Source organism: Strongylocentrotus purpuratus, unplaced genomic scaffold, assembly GCF_000002235.5.
Source record: "Strongylocentrotus purpuratus isolate Spur 01 unplaced genomic scaffold, Spur_5.0 spur5_scaffold_13, whole genome shotgun sequence".
Lineage (NCBI taxonomy): Eukaryota > Metazoa > Echinodermata > Echinoidea > Camarodonta > Strongylocentrotidae > Strongylocentrotus > Strongylocentrotus purpuratus.
In genome coordinates this window covers 29,339,265-29,355,565 of record NW_022145598.1, presented here as the reverse complement: position 1 = coordinate 29,355,565, position 16,301 = coordinate 29,339,265, and the positions used below count along the sequence as shown (strand labels likewise).

The window sequence follows — 16,301 nt, the reverse complement described above, 5'->3', positions numbered from 1 at the left end:
TCCTCGTCTGAATTCAGGTCCCCCCCCCCCCCTCCCGCGCGAAGCGCGGAAGCTTTTAAGCTTCATAAGATTATGAGAGAAAGAAGACGATTGGCTGTACAGTTCTCGACTCTTAATCCTCGTCTGAATTCAGGTCCCCTCCCCCCTCCCGCGCGAAGCGCAGAAGCTTTTAAGTTTCATAAGATTATGAGAGAATGAAAACGATTGGCTGTACAGTTCTCGAGTCTTAATCCTCGTCTGAATTCAGGTTCCCCCCTCCCCTCCCCGCGCGGAAGCTTTTAATTTTCATTAAGTCAATAGAGAAAAAAGACGATTCGTTGTACCGTTCTCGAAAATAATCCTCGTCGGAATTTAGTTCCCCCTCCAACCCCGCGCAAAGCGCGGAAGCTTTTACGTTTCATTAAAGATTATTATTACCGTTCTCGCCTCTGAATCCTCGTCTGAATTCAGGTTCCCCCCTCCCGCGCAAAAGCTTTTCCGTTTCATAAAATTATGAGAGAAAGAAGACGATTCACTGTACCGTTCTCGATTCTTAATCCTTGTCTGAATTCAGTCCCCCCCCCCCCCCCCTCCCCTCCTGCGCGAAGCTTTGACGTTTCATTAAATTATTAGAGAAAGAAGACGATGCGTTGTACCGTTTTCTATACTCTTAATCCTTGTCTGAATTTCTTTGTCTGCTCCTTTTACTTCCTACGTCTTCTTCCGATTTGGGGGGACCGCCCCCCCCCCCCCCCCTGGCTACGCGCCTGCGGTCAGATAAACACATTTTGATAACTTGTCCGGCCCCGGAAGCTCAGGGGTTTTAGGCGTTTAATTAAGGTCAGATGATCATTTTTTGTAATACCTATTATTTTGTGACACTGGCAGGTCACTATTTGGCGTGGGGTCCAGGGGGCGGATCCCCCCCACAAGAGTGGTTTTAGGCATTAAATTACCGTCAGATGAGCATCTAAGGGCCCGCCGTAGCGCCCTAGGTGGATCCAGGGGGCAGAGCCCCCGGAAGCTTAGGGGTTTTAGGCATTTAATCGCGGTCAGATGAGCATATTTTGATGCCTCATTTTTTAACACTGGCAGTTAACTATTCTTTCTTTCTTGCTCTCATTCTATTTGTTTTCCTCTTTAATATACTTTTTCAAATAAAGTGGGGGGGGGGGGGTGCTCGAGGCTCCCGATCCCTGCCGTACCTCGGGCCCTGACATGTAGGAATCTCAAGAATCATATTTCTTGCCTGGCTGTAAATTTAGGAATTTGACATTTTCCAACAAATACATATACAAACGTATAATTTAATAATAGCCTGATAATAATAATAATATTACTAAAAAGTGAGGACAAATCTCGGAAATTATGTCATTTCAGCTTTATTTGTAATCCACCGTTGTGGAATTAGAAATAAACCACGTTTGAATTTGATTTCCCCAAAGCCCCCCCCCCCCTATTAGTACGCCAGTATCTCCTCTTTTCCTTTTTTCTTTCCCTTTCCTTCCTTCTTTCTTATTTTTTTGATTGGGGGGGGGGGGGGGTCAACAGCCTGGGAGGCAAGGCCCTTTCGGTCCCTCCCCCCCCCCGATCTCCTTCTTCCCCTTTTCTTTTCTTCTTCTTCTTCTTTCTTTCCCTTTCTCTCCTCTTTCCCTTTCCCTTCTTTTCCTTTCTTCTCTCTCTTTTTTTTTTTTTTTTTTTTTTGCGGGGGGGGGGGGGGCAAGGCCCGCTCGGCCCCCCTGGATCCGCGCCTGGCCCCCTGGACCCCGTCTAGGGCGCTAAGGCGGACCCCTGAATGCTAATCTGACCGTAAATTAAAACATTAAACCCCTGAGCTTCCGGGGCGGACAAGGTATCAACATATGTTCATCTGACAGCAGGCGCGTAGCCAGGGGGTGGCGGGGTGGTCCCCCAATAAACGCCGGCCAAAAAAGAGAGGAGTGTAAAGGAAGAGGACGTAGGAAGAAAAGGGAATAGACAAAGAACATATTTGAAATTCAGACAAGGATTAAGAGTCGAGAACGGTACAACGAATCGTCTTCTTTCTCTAATGAATTAATGAAACGTCAAAGCTTCCGCGCTACGCGCGGGGGAAGGCAGGGGGAACTTAATTCAGACGAGGATAATTTTCGGGAACGGTACAACGAATCGTGTTCTTTCTATAATAATTTAATGAAACGTCGAGGGGGGGAATTGATTTAGACAAGGATTAAGAGTCGAGAACGGTACGACGAATCTTCCTCTTTCTCTAATGATTTAATTAAAAGTAAAAGCTTCCGCGCTTCGCGCGGGTGGGGGAAACTAAATTATTTTCGAGAGCGGAACAACGAATCGTCTTCATTCTCTAAAAATTTAATAAAACGTCGAAGCGGGGGGAAAAACTGAATTTAGACAAGGATTAAGAGTCGAGAACAGTACAACGAAATCGTCTTCTTTCTTTAATGATTAAATGAAACGTAAAAGCTACCGCGCTTCGCGTGGGAGGGGGGAAACTGAATTTAGACAAGGATTAAAAGTCATAACGGTACAACGAATCGTCTTATTTCGCTAATGATTTAATGAAACGTAAAAGTTGTATTCAGACGAGGATTATTTTCGAGAACGGTACAACGAAATCGTCTTCTTTCTCTAATGATTAAATGAAACGTAAAAGCTTCCGAGCTTTGCGCGGGAGAGGGGGATGAATTAAGATGAGGATTAAGAGTAAAAAACTGTACAACGAATCGTCTTCTTTTTCTAATGATTTAATGAAACGTAAAAGCATCCGGGAGGGGAAAAACTATTTTCAGACGAGTAGGCACGTACGGAAGGGGGTGGGAGGGGGTTAGGGGGTTGACCCTCCCCCGTTCGGTTTTTTATGTGTGTATTTTGGAGCAACCCCCCCCCCCTTTCTGATTTATTTTTTTTTTTTTTTTTTTTAAATTTAAAATTAAAAAAAAAAAATATGCCAATGGCTGACCTAAAAAAGGTGACCCCCCCCCCCCCAACGAATCGTCTTCATTCTCTAAAAATTTAATAAAACGTCGAAGCGGGGGGAAAAACTGAATTTAGACAAGGATTAAGAGTCGAGAACAGTACAACGAAATCGTCTTCTTTCTTTAATGATTAAATGAAACGTAAAAGCTACCGCGCTTCGCGTGGGAGGGGGGAAACTGAATTTAGACAAGGATTAAAAGTCATAACGGTACAACGAATCGTCTTATTTCGCTAATGATTTAATGAAACGTAAAAGTTGTATTCAGACGAGGATTATTTTCGAGAACGGTACAACGAAATCGTCTTCTTTCTCTAATGATTAAATGAAACGTAAAAGCTTCCGAGCTTTGCGCGGGAGAGGGGGATGAATTAAGACGAGGATTAAGAGTAAAAAACTGTACAACGAATCGTCTTCTTTTTCTAATGATTTAATGAAACGTAAAAGCTTCCGGGAGGGGAAAAACTATTTTCAGACGAGTAGGCACGTACGGAAGGGGGTGGGAGGGGGTTAGGGGGTTGACCCTCCCCCGTTCGGTTTTTTATGTGTGTATTTTGGAGCAACCCCCCCCCCTTTCTGATTTATTTATTTTTTTTTTTTTTTTTAAATTTAAAATTAAAAAAAAAAAAATATGCCAATGGCTGACCTAAAAAAGGTGACCCCCCCAACGAATCGTCTTCATTCTCTAAAAATTTAATAAAACGTCGAAGCGGGGGAAAAACTGAATTTAGACAAGGATTAAGAGTCGAGAACAGTACAACGAAATCGTCTTCTTTCTTTAATGATTAAATGAAACGTAAAAGCTACCGCGCTTCGCGTGGGAGGGGGGAAACTGAATTTAGACAAGGATTAAAAGTCATAACGGTACAACGAATCGTCTTATTTCGCTAATGATTTAATGAAACGTAAAAGTTGTATTCAGACGAGGATTATTTTCGAGAACGGTACAACGAAATCGTCTTCTTTCTCTAATGATTAAATGAAACGTACAAGCTTCCGCGCTTTGCGCGGGAGGGAGGAGGGGAAAACTGAATTCAGATGAGGATTAAGAGTCGAGAACGTTACAACGAATCGTCTTCTTTCTCTAATGATTTAATGAAACGTAAAAGCTTCCGAGCTTTGCGCGGGAGAGGGGGATGAATTAAGACGAGGATTAAGAGTAAAAAACTGTACAACGAATCGTCTTCTTTTTCTAATGATTTAATGAAACGTAAAAGCTTCCGCGCTTCGCGCGGGAGGGGAAAAACTATTTTCAGACGAGTAGGCACGTACGGAAGGGGGTGGGAGGGGGTTAGGGGGTTGACCCTCCCCCGTTCGGTTTTTTATGTGTGTATTTTGGAGCAACCCCCCCCCCTTTCTGTGATTTATTTATTTATTTATTTTTTTTTTTTAATTTAAATTTTTTTTTTTTTAAATATGCCAATGGCTGACCTAAAAAAGGTGACCCCCCCCCCAACGGAACAAAATGTCAATTTTTCAAATTTCGAGACCAAAAAAAAAAGGTGTCCTCTTCCCCCCCCCCCCCCCCCCGCTTAATTAGCGACTGACTGAGTCGTTACGATTTTTTTCGGACCCCAAAAAAAAAAGTGGGCCCCCCCCCCCCTAAGAAATCCTGGATCCGCGCCTGATTTAGTAATCTTCTTTTGTGTATCAAAAGACCGAGGTTTCATGGGTTTATTTAGGAAAATGCAAATTTGATACTATAATATTCGATAAAATCGGTCAGTATATGATTTGATTTGAAATATATCTCATTAATGAAACCATCTAAAGGCTTTATAGTCTCAAACAAACCTGCACTATTTAACCGAGTGCGAACACCATTAAACCATGCGCCAAATTTAGTAAACTTCTTTTGTGTATCGAAAGACGGAGGTTTCACAGGTTTATTTAGGGAATTGGAAATTTAATACTGGTAAGATGCTCGATAACATCACTAAGTCTGATTTGAATCAATATATATCTCATTAATGAAACTATCTCAAGGCTATTAAATCTCAAACAAACCAACACCAGCCCCATTAAACCGACGACTCGGACATTCAGATGTCGGACAAATATATTTATTTTCGGGGGGGGGGGGCTGAAGTGGTTTTCTTGTAAAATATATCGTCTTGTCACCAAATCAAATTTTCACAAGTTTGACTCTCAGTCGAAGGAGGGGGGGGGCAAGATTTTCATCACTGGAGCGGGGGAAATATTAGCTAGATCATTAAGATGTCTCCATATAATATTATAAGCTAAATAGAAAAATATATTTTTGAAAAGACATAATAGTACAGGGAACGCCACCGTTCGCATAATGCTTTACGGTAACAAATTTCACTCTCTGTCGCTTCCTTCCTTTGCTGAGGATTAGGGACATGATAGATCAGCCCAGGCGCGAATCCAGGATTTCTTAGAAGGGGGGCCAAAATTTGGAATTATGCGAGCCAAATATTGGAACGTAATGGTGACCAGCAGTGGTGTAATGAGCAAAAACGTTTGGAGGGCAGACAAAAATCCGGGCTCATACATGCGGCCCCGCTAAACGTTTTTCAAAGTGGTCGGGGGTCTTTTTACGATCAGTATTTACGATCAGGTAGAACGTAGCGTAAATTGGTGATGGGTCTAGGGGCAAAGGCCCGGCGGGGGTGAAGGGGCGGAGCCCCCGGAAGCTCATGGGGTATGGGCATGTAATGACGGTCAGATGAGCATCTAGGGGCCCGGCTTAGTGGCCAAGGTGGGGTCCAGGGGCAGAGCCCCCGGAAGCTCAGGGGTTTTAGGCATTTAAATACGGTCAGATATAAGCATTCAGGGGCCCGCCTTAGGGCCATTCGTTATAGGGGCAGAGTCCCCGGAAGCTCAGGGGTTTTAGGCGTTTAATTACTGTCAGATGAGCATATGTTGATACCTTTTTTGTGAGACTGGCATGACCCTAATTAGCGTGGGATCGAGGGGGCGGAGCTCCCAGAAGCTCAGGAGTTTAAGACATTTTATACCGGTCAGATAAGCATTAAGGAGCCTGGTGAGGTCGAGGGGGCAGAGCCCCAGAAACTCAGCGATTTTAGGCATTTAATTACGGCCAGATGAACATATTTTGATACCTTATTTGTGACACTGGCAGGTTACTTATTGGCGTGGGGTCCAGGGGGCGAAGCCCCCAGAAGCTCAGAGGTTTTAGGCATTAAATTACCGAAAGATGAGCATCCAAGGGCCCGCCTTAGGGCCCTAGGTGGAATTCAGGGGGCAGAGCCTTCGAAGGCTCAGGGGTTTTAGGCATTTAATCACGGTCAGATGAGCATATTTTGATACCTTATTATTTTGTGAATCTCGCAGGACACTATTATTTCTTTCTTTCTATATTCTCTTTAATATACTTTTTCAAAAAAAGTGTGGGGGTAGCTCGAGGCCTCCGAGCCCCGCCATTTCGCGGGCTCTGACATGAAGGTGGTAAGCGCTTTATAAGTAACGTTTTTATTATTATTATTATTATTATTAAGGCCTCTAAATAATCATATTTCTTGCCTGACTTTAAGTTTAGGAATTTGTCATTTTCCAACAAACGGATGCCTTAAAAAGTATAATTTACTAAAAAGTGAGGAAAATTCTCGGAAAAGTATGTCATTTATACACATTTGTAAATCACCGGTATCGAATTAGAAAAAACACCATGTTTTATTTATAGTGCCCCTCCCCCCCCCCCCGCCCGATCTACACCTTGTTGGCGGGACAAAATCGCAACTGATCTCCCCTACCTTTCTTCTTTCTCTCTTTTTTTTCTTTCCCTTTCTCTCCTCTTTTCCTTCCCCTTACATTCCTTCTCTCTCGTTTGGGTTCGCCGATCCACACGTTGTTGGCTTAATCGCAACTGATCTCCCCTTCTTTTCACCCTTTTCTTTTCTTCTTCCTTATTTTTGTGCCCTTTCAGCTCTCCTCTTTACCTGTACCTCACTTCTCTTTTTTTGGCAGGGGCGGGGGGGGGGGGAGAGGAAACAGCCTTGTGGTCCCTCCCCCGATCCACAACTTGTTGGCTGGAAAATTGCAACTGATATCCCCCTTCTTCCTCTTTTTATCCTTCCCTTTTTCTCTTCTTTCATTTGTTCTTTCCCTTTCCTTCCTTTTTTCTAATTTTTTTAATGGGGGGAGGGGGGAGGTAACACTCTTTCGCCCCCTATCTCCTTCTTCTCCCTCCTTTACTTTTATTTTGCCTCTTCTTTCTTAAACTCTCTCTCCTCTTTCCCTTTCCCTTATTTTCCTTCTCTCTCTCTCTCTCTCTCTCTTTTTTTTTTGGGGGGGGGGGGGCAAGGCCCGCTCGGCTCCCCTGGATCCGCGCCTGGATCAGCCCCTTGATGGCAACGCTGCCACATCCCCACTGTCCCTCCCTCCTTGAAACATAGACAGGCTACACCATCTATGAACTAATTGGACGAGAATTGTCGGTAATACATACTTGTACCAAGGGAATACTGCGTGGAGGGTGGGCCGAATGGCGCAGCGCGGTCGGACTGATTAAGGGGCGGGGGGCTGGGGACTGGGATGATGGCTCACGTACATATTTGGGGCACGCCTTTTTTTCTTTTTCTTTTTTGGTTCAGAAATGTACGTTTTCAATGTTTTCAATAAATGTTTTCTACAAATATTCGGTGTCACGTAGCGTCCCCCCCCCCCCCCCCCGCATCAGCGCCACAGCCGTGGGATGTTTTTAGAAAAAAATGTTTAATGAATACAAAATAAAAATAATTACAAAACTGAGAAATATCAGCCCAAAGAGGGAGGGGAAAAAAACCCGACCGACCCAATTTTTTGGCTAAAGGGCAATACAACATCTTTATGAAAGATAATGACCATTATAAATAGAGACTCTCATTCCGCATTATGAATAGCGACCCTCATGTCCATTTTCCTAAATAAACCCGGGAAACCTCGGTCTTTCGATACACAAAAGAAGATTACTAAATTTGGCGCATGGTTTAATGGTGTTGGCACTCGGTTTAATGGTGTTGGTTTGTTTGAGACTAATATAGCCTCTAGATGGATTCATTAATGAGATATATATCTAATCAAATCAGACTTAGTGATGTTATCGAGCATCTTACCAGTATCAAATTTCCAATCCCCTAAATAAACCCGGGAAACCTCGGTCTTTCGATACACAAATTTTTAAAGAAGATTACTAAATTTGGCGCATGGTTTAATGGTGTTAGCACTCGGTTTAATGGTGATGGTTTGTTTGGGACTATATAGCCTTTAGATGGTTTCATTTATGAGACATTATCTCGGATCAAATCATAGACTGACCGATCTTTAATATCAAGCATTTTATTAGTATTAAATATTCCATTTTCCTAAATAAACCCGTGAAACCTCGGTTTGTCGATACACAAAAGAAGATTACTAAATTTGGCACATGGTTTAATGGTGTTGGCACTCGGTTTAATGGTGTTGGTTTGTATGAGACTATATAGCCTTTAGATGGTTTCATTAATGACATATATCTCGGATCAAATCATATACAGAGTGATGTAATCAAACATTATAGTATCATATTTCCAATTCCCCAAATAAACCCGGAAAACCTCGGTCTTTCGATACACAAAAGAAGATTACAACATTTGGCGCATGGTTTAATGATGTTGGCACTCGGTTAAATGGTGCAGGTTTGTTTGAGACTATATAGCCTTTATATGGTTTCATTAATGAGATATATTTCGGATCAAATCATATACAGAGTGATGTAATCGAACATTATAGTATCATATTTCCAATTCCCTAAATAAACCCGGAAAACCTCGGTCTTTCGATACGCAAAAGAAGATTACTAAATTTGGCGCATGGTTTAATGTTGTTGGCACTCGGTTTAATGGTGTTGGTTTGTTTGAGACTATAGCCTTTAGATGGTTTCATTTATAAGATATATCTCGGATCAAATCATATACTGATCGATGTTATCAAGCATTTTACTAGTATTAAATTTCCATTTTCCTAAATAAACCCGGGAAATCTCGGTCTTTTGATACACAAAAGAAGATTACTAAATTTGGCACATGGTTTAATGGTGTTGGCACTCGGTTTAATGGTGTTGGTTTGTATGAGACTATATAGCCTTTAGATGGTTTCATTAATGAGATATATCTCGGATCAAATCATATACTGATCGATGTTATCAAGCATTTTACTAGTATTAAATTTCCATTTTCCTAAATAAACCCGGGAAATCTCGGTCTTTTGATACACAAAAGAAGATTACTAAATTTGGCACATGGTTTAATGGTGTTGGCACTCGGTTTAATGGTGTTGGTTTGTATGAGACTATAAGGCCTTTAGATGGTTTCATTAATGAGATTATCTCGGATCAAATCATATACAGAGTGATGTAATCGAACATTATAGTATCATATTTCCAATTCCCCAAATAAACCCGGAAAACCTCGGTCTTTCGATACACAAAAGAAGATTACAACATTTGGCGCATGGTTTAATGATGTTGGCACTCGATTTAATGGTGATGGTTTGTTTGAGACTATATAGCCTTTAGATGGTTTAATTTATGAGACATATCTCGAATCAAATCATATACTGACCGATGTTTAATATCAAGCATTTTACTAGTATTAAATTTCCAATATTCCTAAATAAACCCGTGAAACCTCGGTCTGTCGACACACAAAAGAAGATTACTAAATTTGGCACATGGTTTAATGGTGTTGGCACTCGGTTTAATGGTGTTGGTTTGTTTGAGACCAGAATGCCTTTGCATGGTTTCATTAATGAGATATATATCTAATCAAATCAGACTTAGTGATGTTATCGAGCATCTTACCAGTATCAAATTTCCAATTCCCTAAATAAACCCGGGAAACCTCGGTCTTTCGATACACAAAAGAAGATTACTAAATTTGGCACATGGTTTAATGATGTTGGCACTCGGTTAAATGGTGCAGGTTTGTTTGAGACTATATAGCCTTTAGATGGTTTCATTAATGAGATATATCTCGGATCAAATCATATACAGAGTGATGTAATCGAACATTATAATACCATATTTCCAATTCCCTAAATAAACCCGGAAAACCTCGGTCTTTCGATACGCAAAAGAAGATTACTAAATTTGGCGCATGGTTTAATGTTGTTGGCACTCGGTTTAATGGTGTTGGTTTGTTTGAGACTATAGCCTTAAGATGGTTTCATTTATGAGATATATCTCTGATCAAATCATACACTGACCGATGTTATCAAGCATTTTACTAGTATTACATTTCCATTTTCCTAAATAAACCCGGGAAATCTCGGTCTTTTGATACACAAAAGAAGATTACTAAATTCGGCACATGGTTTAATGATGTTGGTACTCGGTTAAATGGTGCAGGTTTGTTTGAGACTATATAGCCTTTAGATGGTTTCATTAATGAGATATATCTCGGATCAAATCATATACAGAGTGATGTAATCGAACATTATAGTATCATATTTCCAATTCCCTAAATAAACCCGGAAAACCTCGGTCTTTCGATACGCAAAAGATTACTAAATTTGGCGCATGGTTTAATGGTTTTGGCACTCGGTTTAATGGTGTTGGTTTGTTTGAGACTATAGCCTTTAGATGGTTTCATTTATGAGATATATATCTCGGATCAAATCATATACTGACCGATGTTATCAAGCATTTTACTAGTATTAAATTTCCATTTTCCTAAATAAACCCGTGAAACCTCGGTCTTTCGATACACAAAAGAAGATTACTAAATTTGGCGCATGGTTTAATGGTGTTGGCCCTCGGTTTAATGGTGATGGTTTGTTTGAGACTAGAATGCCTTTGCGTGGTTTCATTAATGACATATATCTTGGATCAAATCATATACAAAGTGATGTACTCGAACATTATAGTATTACAATTTTCATGTTGCTAAATAAACCAGTGAAACCTCGGTATTTCGATATAAAAAATAATCACTAAATTTGGGGGCATGGTTTAATGCTGTTGGCACTCGGTTTAAGATATGTTTGAGACTTATAGCCTTTAGATGGTTTTATTAATGAGATATATATCGAATCAAATCATATCGAGCAACTTACCAGTATTAAAATACATGAAACGCCTATTATTTTACTAAATATTGTGGCTGTCAACTATTTAAGCAACATGCAAGTAATATTTTGTAAGTGGGTTTAGGTAGGCCTAGTAGGTAGGAACTGCATTGAACTGCTGGGTGCACATGTTTTCTTTTCTTCAGTTTCCTTTTTTCTACAAATCATCTTTTTGAAAGTTCCTTAGTATGAAGCCACGAAAGAGTAAAATATTATGAAAAAAATACCTATTTGTTATTACAAAACTAGCTAGATTAGGGAGTGTAGTTGCTTTCAATTCTCTGTTCGTACTTGGCTTCACGGAGTAATTCGTCCTCTATGGCGATTCTCTTCATTCCGGAGCAACGTACATGTACTAATACTTACAAACGTACTCGTGTACTAGTACATGTGTATATGACACACTACGCACGCCGCACGTCTGTGACGTAGGGACTAATGAATATTCATGACTCCACTAAAGCTCGTGCCAATATATGCTACCTGTTTTTACAGGCAGGTCGTCTGCTTTATTTATCCTGCAGTGTCAGAGCCAAGAAGCCGGAATCTTTCTTCCATTTTCTTACAGTTTTGATTTTGTTTTACTTTGGTTGGTCCACTGTCACTCGAAGGGTAAAGTAAAATATAATATTGAGGAATTCATCCTTCGAGTATTGTAACTGTTTTACTGTAGTAAACTAGTCTAGCTAAGCCTGTTCATAACGCATGAGCCAGGACCCAGGTGGATCGGGAACGAGCAAGTGTGATCACCGCTGGTAGTGGTAGTGTGCATGTAGGTGCCGTGAAACTGGTGTGGTAGCGACGGGTGTATACTGCTAGGCATTTACCCATTTTGATGTACCAGCTAGAGTTGGCCCTTTATATGACAAAGTCGTGCAGGAACTTTTCTCTCAAAATTCTACATGTACACATTATCACTAAAGACGTATCAGACTATCACTGCATGTATCACTATCAGTATCAGTTTATCACTGTTGTTTGAGTTTGATAATGATATTGTCTTGTTTAGTTTTTGTCTGTGTTTCACTTTCAGTCCTGTTGCTCGTAGTATTTCCCAGTTTCTCTTGTTAAAGCCATTATTTAGTCCCGGTAGTCAGATTATTATAATAATGTTTGTATTTTCTCAGTTGTTTAGTTAGTTTTAGTCTGTTAGCATTTAAATGTATGACTGGGGAGGACAAACAAATTATATTAGATGTAAGAACTTAAAAGAAAACTCAAAGTTTGCATTTAAAGCAATTTAGCGATGGTGCTTCCTTAACCTCCGAATCCAAACCATTCCAAAAAGAGGGACCGGTATACATAATTGCTTTTTGGGCAAAAAGTGTCCGGATACAACATCATTCACACACAGGAAATTTTGGTGCGGTCGTTCGAGATTCACTGCTCTTTAAATGCTCAGTACAGTGGCGGATCCAGGGGGGGGGCCCGGGGGCCCGGCCCCCCCCCCCCTTGACAAAAAAATCATGCAAAATCACGCGATTTTTACCTTTTTGGGGGGTTGGGCCCCCCCCCCCCCCCCCCCGGAGCTCAAGGGAGGGGTGCAAATTTTAAAATTTTCGAGGACCCCCCCCCCAAAAAAAATGTGCTCACTAACCCCCCCCCCCCCCCCCCCCCCCCCCCCATCCCACTGAGCGACTTTTCTGCTGGCGCGATTTTCAAATTTTTGGGAGCAAAAAAAAAAAAAGTTGGGCCCCCTCCCCTAAGAAATCCTGGATCCACGCCTGGCTCAGTAGGGCCATAGCGCATATACGTAAATGCGCTGTAGGCCCTACTGAGCGTTTAAAGAGCAGTGCCCGGTCTAGTTATAAGGACGTATCCCTTCACACACAAAATGTCTTGCTCTCTAGATACAGGCTTCGTATCTGCAGCCTGCTTTGACCTGCATACATGTATGAATCGTGACTTCGTATCTGTCCGAACATCGTATAAACGACATTTTCTTTAAAGCTGTTAGGTTAAACAGCTTTAAACTAATCAGCTCTATAGTCTAGATACAAAAAACAGAATATCTTGCGCGTGTCTGTAAAGGAATATGGGTACCATAAAATGAGCTATTTCAAGTAATTTTTAAAGTTTTTGTGTCAGATTTATTGAGTATCGCAAGCATAAAGTATTTCACCGCATGTATCCTACCTCTGCAGTTGGATACTATAGCGCCATATCTCTGTTTAGTTAAGATTCCAATTTCTGATCACCGTACCTGCAGGTGTAGTTTTCAGCTGTACGGGGGATTATGTGCTCTGGCCGCACGTGCTATAGATCAGCGGGCGAACACTCCCTATTGACTGTACGTTCATACCGCCGAAAACTACCTCTGAAACAATTATTTTCTGGGATTCTTAAAAAAAATAAAAATAATAGTATTGGCTTCACGATTTGAAAAAAAGATGTTTATAAATAGGAAGTAAAGAGTCCAAAAATAGGATTTTGCTTAAGTTGCTGAAAACTTCCTCCTTTACTTTATAAGCATGTTATTATAGCTAGGTCCTCTAAAAAAGAATATGGACTAGGCCAAGACCCTCCTGAGCAATGAACTTTTTTTTAGTCACTTTATATGTTGGAACAGATGGGAAAGTAGTCTCGGATTACATCACATTGACATTATTGCCGCAGCCAATTTGAAATACCCATACGTATAGTCATTACAAGTTTCAAAAATTCATAACCTTCGTATATTTAGTCAGATTTCTCTGATTTTTCTGCTCTCTTTTAGATTACTAGTAGTTGTCTATTTGGGTTGGATTTCCCTTTAAGGAAGTAATTCAGAAATTATATACCAGATATCAAATGACTTGTATTCAGTATTTGGAGTTCATTTCCTCTTGCTACTATCACTCAGATGAAGAACCTCCTGTCCTTGTCTGTCCCGACGATGTCACGGCAGAGACAGAGGCTGGGGCAGCTTTTGGGATCATATCCTGGACTAGTCCAACGGCAACAGATAACTCAGGAGAGGTTACAGTGGAAACAGATTTTGTTCCGGGTCAGTTGCCTATTGGAAGCCGCAACATCACGGTCACTGCCACAGACGCTTCAGGGAATACAGCAGAGTGTGTGATTGTTGCAACAGTAGTTGGTAAGTCACTTTAATGAGAAGGGATTTCTGGTAAGGATGAAATAGAATTCCTGCCTTTTCTCATTCTTTGACGCCAGTTGAAATGTCTCATAAAACGGATTGATGTTAAATGTTAATATAACCTTATTATTCAAGACATGACAAGAAATGAAAAAAAAGTTTTGAAAAATACATTTGTCTGGAGGCTTATATATGAGTAACCATTCGCTTGCTTTCTTCAGCAAGACTACATGTAAGGAATAAAAAAGAAGATGTTGTATTGCCCTTTGCGACCGACCCAAAACTCTTGAAATCTACGGTCGGCTTTTTAAAAAAGCTTTCTTTTTTTTAAACCGTTTTTTTTTCTAAGAAAAAAATAATTAAAGCAGTCAAAACTGAAAAATATCAGCTCAAAGAGAGAGGCCAACGACCGACAGACCCATGTTTTGGCGCCTAAAGGGCACTACAACATCTTTTTATGCCTCCGCCACCGAAAGTGGTGCCGGAGGCATCATGTTTTTGGGTTGTCCGTCCGTACGTCCGTCCCGTTTGACCGTTATCACAATATCTCAAGAACCATTTAAGATTTAAACTTAAGACTCGGGAATAGTATTTATCACCATAGGAAGACGATCTGATTAGATTTTGGAGTACGTAGGTCAAAGGTCACAGGTCACAGAGGTCAACTTATGAAATTCCTTGTATGGAGTTTGTTAGCGCGATATCTCAAGAACCATTTGAGATTTAAACTTCAAACTTAAGGATAGTATGTATCACCATAGGAAGACGATCTGATTAGATTTTGGAGCACGTATGTCAAAGGTCAAGGGTCACAGAGGTCAACTTATGAAATTCCATACATTGAGATTGTTATCATGATATCTCAAGAACCACTGGAGATTTAAACTTCAAACTTAATGATAGTGTGTATAACCATAGGAAGACAATCTGATTAGATTTTGGAGCACGTAGGTCAAAGGTCAAGGGTCACAGAGGTCAACTTATGAAATTCCATACATTGAGATCGTTATCGCGATATCTCAAGAACCACTGGAGAATTTTCACTTCAAACTTAATGATAGTATGTATCACCATATCATAATATCTCAAGAACCACTGGAGATTTAAACTTCAAACTTAATGATCGTGTGTATCACCATAGGAAGACAATCTGATTAGATTTTGGAGCACGTAGGTCAAAGGTCAAGGGTCACAGAGGTCAGCTTATGAAATTCCATACATTGAGATTGTTATCATGATATCTCAAGAACCACTGGAGATATAAACTCCAAACTTGATGATAGTACATGTATGTATCACCATAGGAAGACAATCTGATTAGATTTTGGAGCACGTAGGTCACAGGTCAAGGGTCACAGAGGTCAACTTATGAAATTCCATACATTGAGATCGTTATCGCGATATCTCAAGAACCATTTGAGATTTAAACTTCAAACTTAAGGATAGTATGTATCACCATAGGAAGACGATCTGATTAGATTTTGGAGCACGTATGTCAAAGGTCAAGGGTCACAGAGGTCAACTTATGAAATTCCATACATTGAGATTGTTATGATATCTCAAGAACCACTGGAGATTTAAACTTCAAACTTAATGATAGTGTGTATAACCATAGGAAGACAATCTGATTAGATTTTGGAGCACGTAGGTCAAAGGTCAAGGGTCACAGAGGTCAACTTATGAAATTCCATACATTGAGATCGTTATCGCGATATCTCAAGAACCACTGGAGAATTTTCACTTCAAACTTAATGATAGTATGTATCACCATATCATAATATCTCAAGAACCACTGGAGATTTAAACTTCAAACTTAATGATCGTGTGTATCACCATAGGAAGACAATCTGATTAGATTTTGGAGCACGTAGGTCAAAGGTCAAGGGTCACAGAGGTCAGCTTATGAAATTCCATACATTGAGATTGTTATCATGATATCTCAAGAACCACTGGAGATATAAACTCCAAACTTGATGATAGTACATGTATGTATCACCATAGGAAGACAATCTGATTAGATTTTGGAGCACGTAGGTCACAGGTCAAGGGTCACAGAGGTCAACTTATGAAATTCCATACATTGAGATTGTTATCGCGATATCTCAAGAACCACTGGAGAATTTTCACTTCAAACTTAATGATAGTATGTATCACCATAGGAAGACGATCTGTTTAGATTTTGGAGCACGTAGGTCAAGGGTC

The 16,301-nt window shown here is 40.6% G+C and overlaps 1 protein-coding gene across 5 annotated transcripts in view; it reads left to right on the top strand.

Annotated features, from left to right (window-relative positions):
• Window positions 1-16,301, top strand: part of LOC752152 (hyalin) — a 76,543-nt gene that overhangs the window by 21,104 nt on the left and 39,138 nt on the right. For all 5 annotated transcript variants that reach the window (XM_030983304.1, XM_030983303.1, XM_030983305.1 and 2 more), the window contains one exon: window positions 13,863-14,099. In XM_030983304.1, coding sequence (XP_030839164.1) covers window positions 13,863-14,099 — 237 coding nt within the window. The remainder of the gene's footprint in view (window positions 1-13,862; window positions 14,100-16,301) is intronic.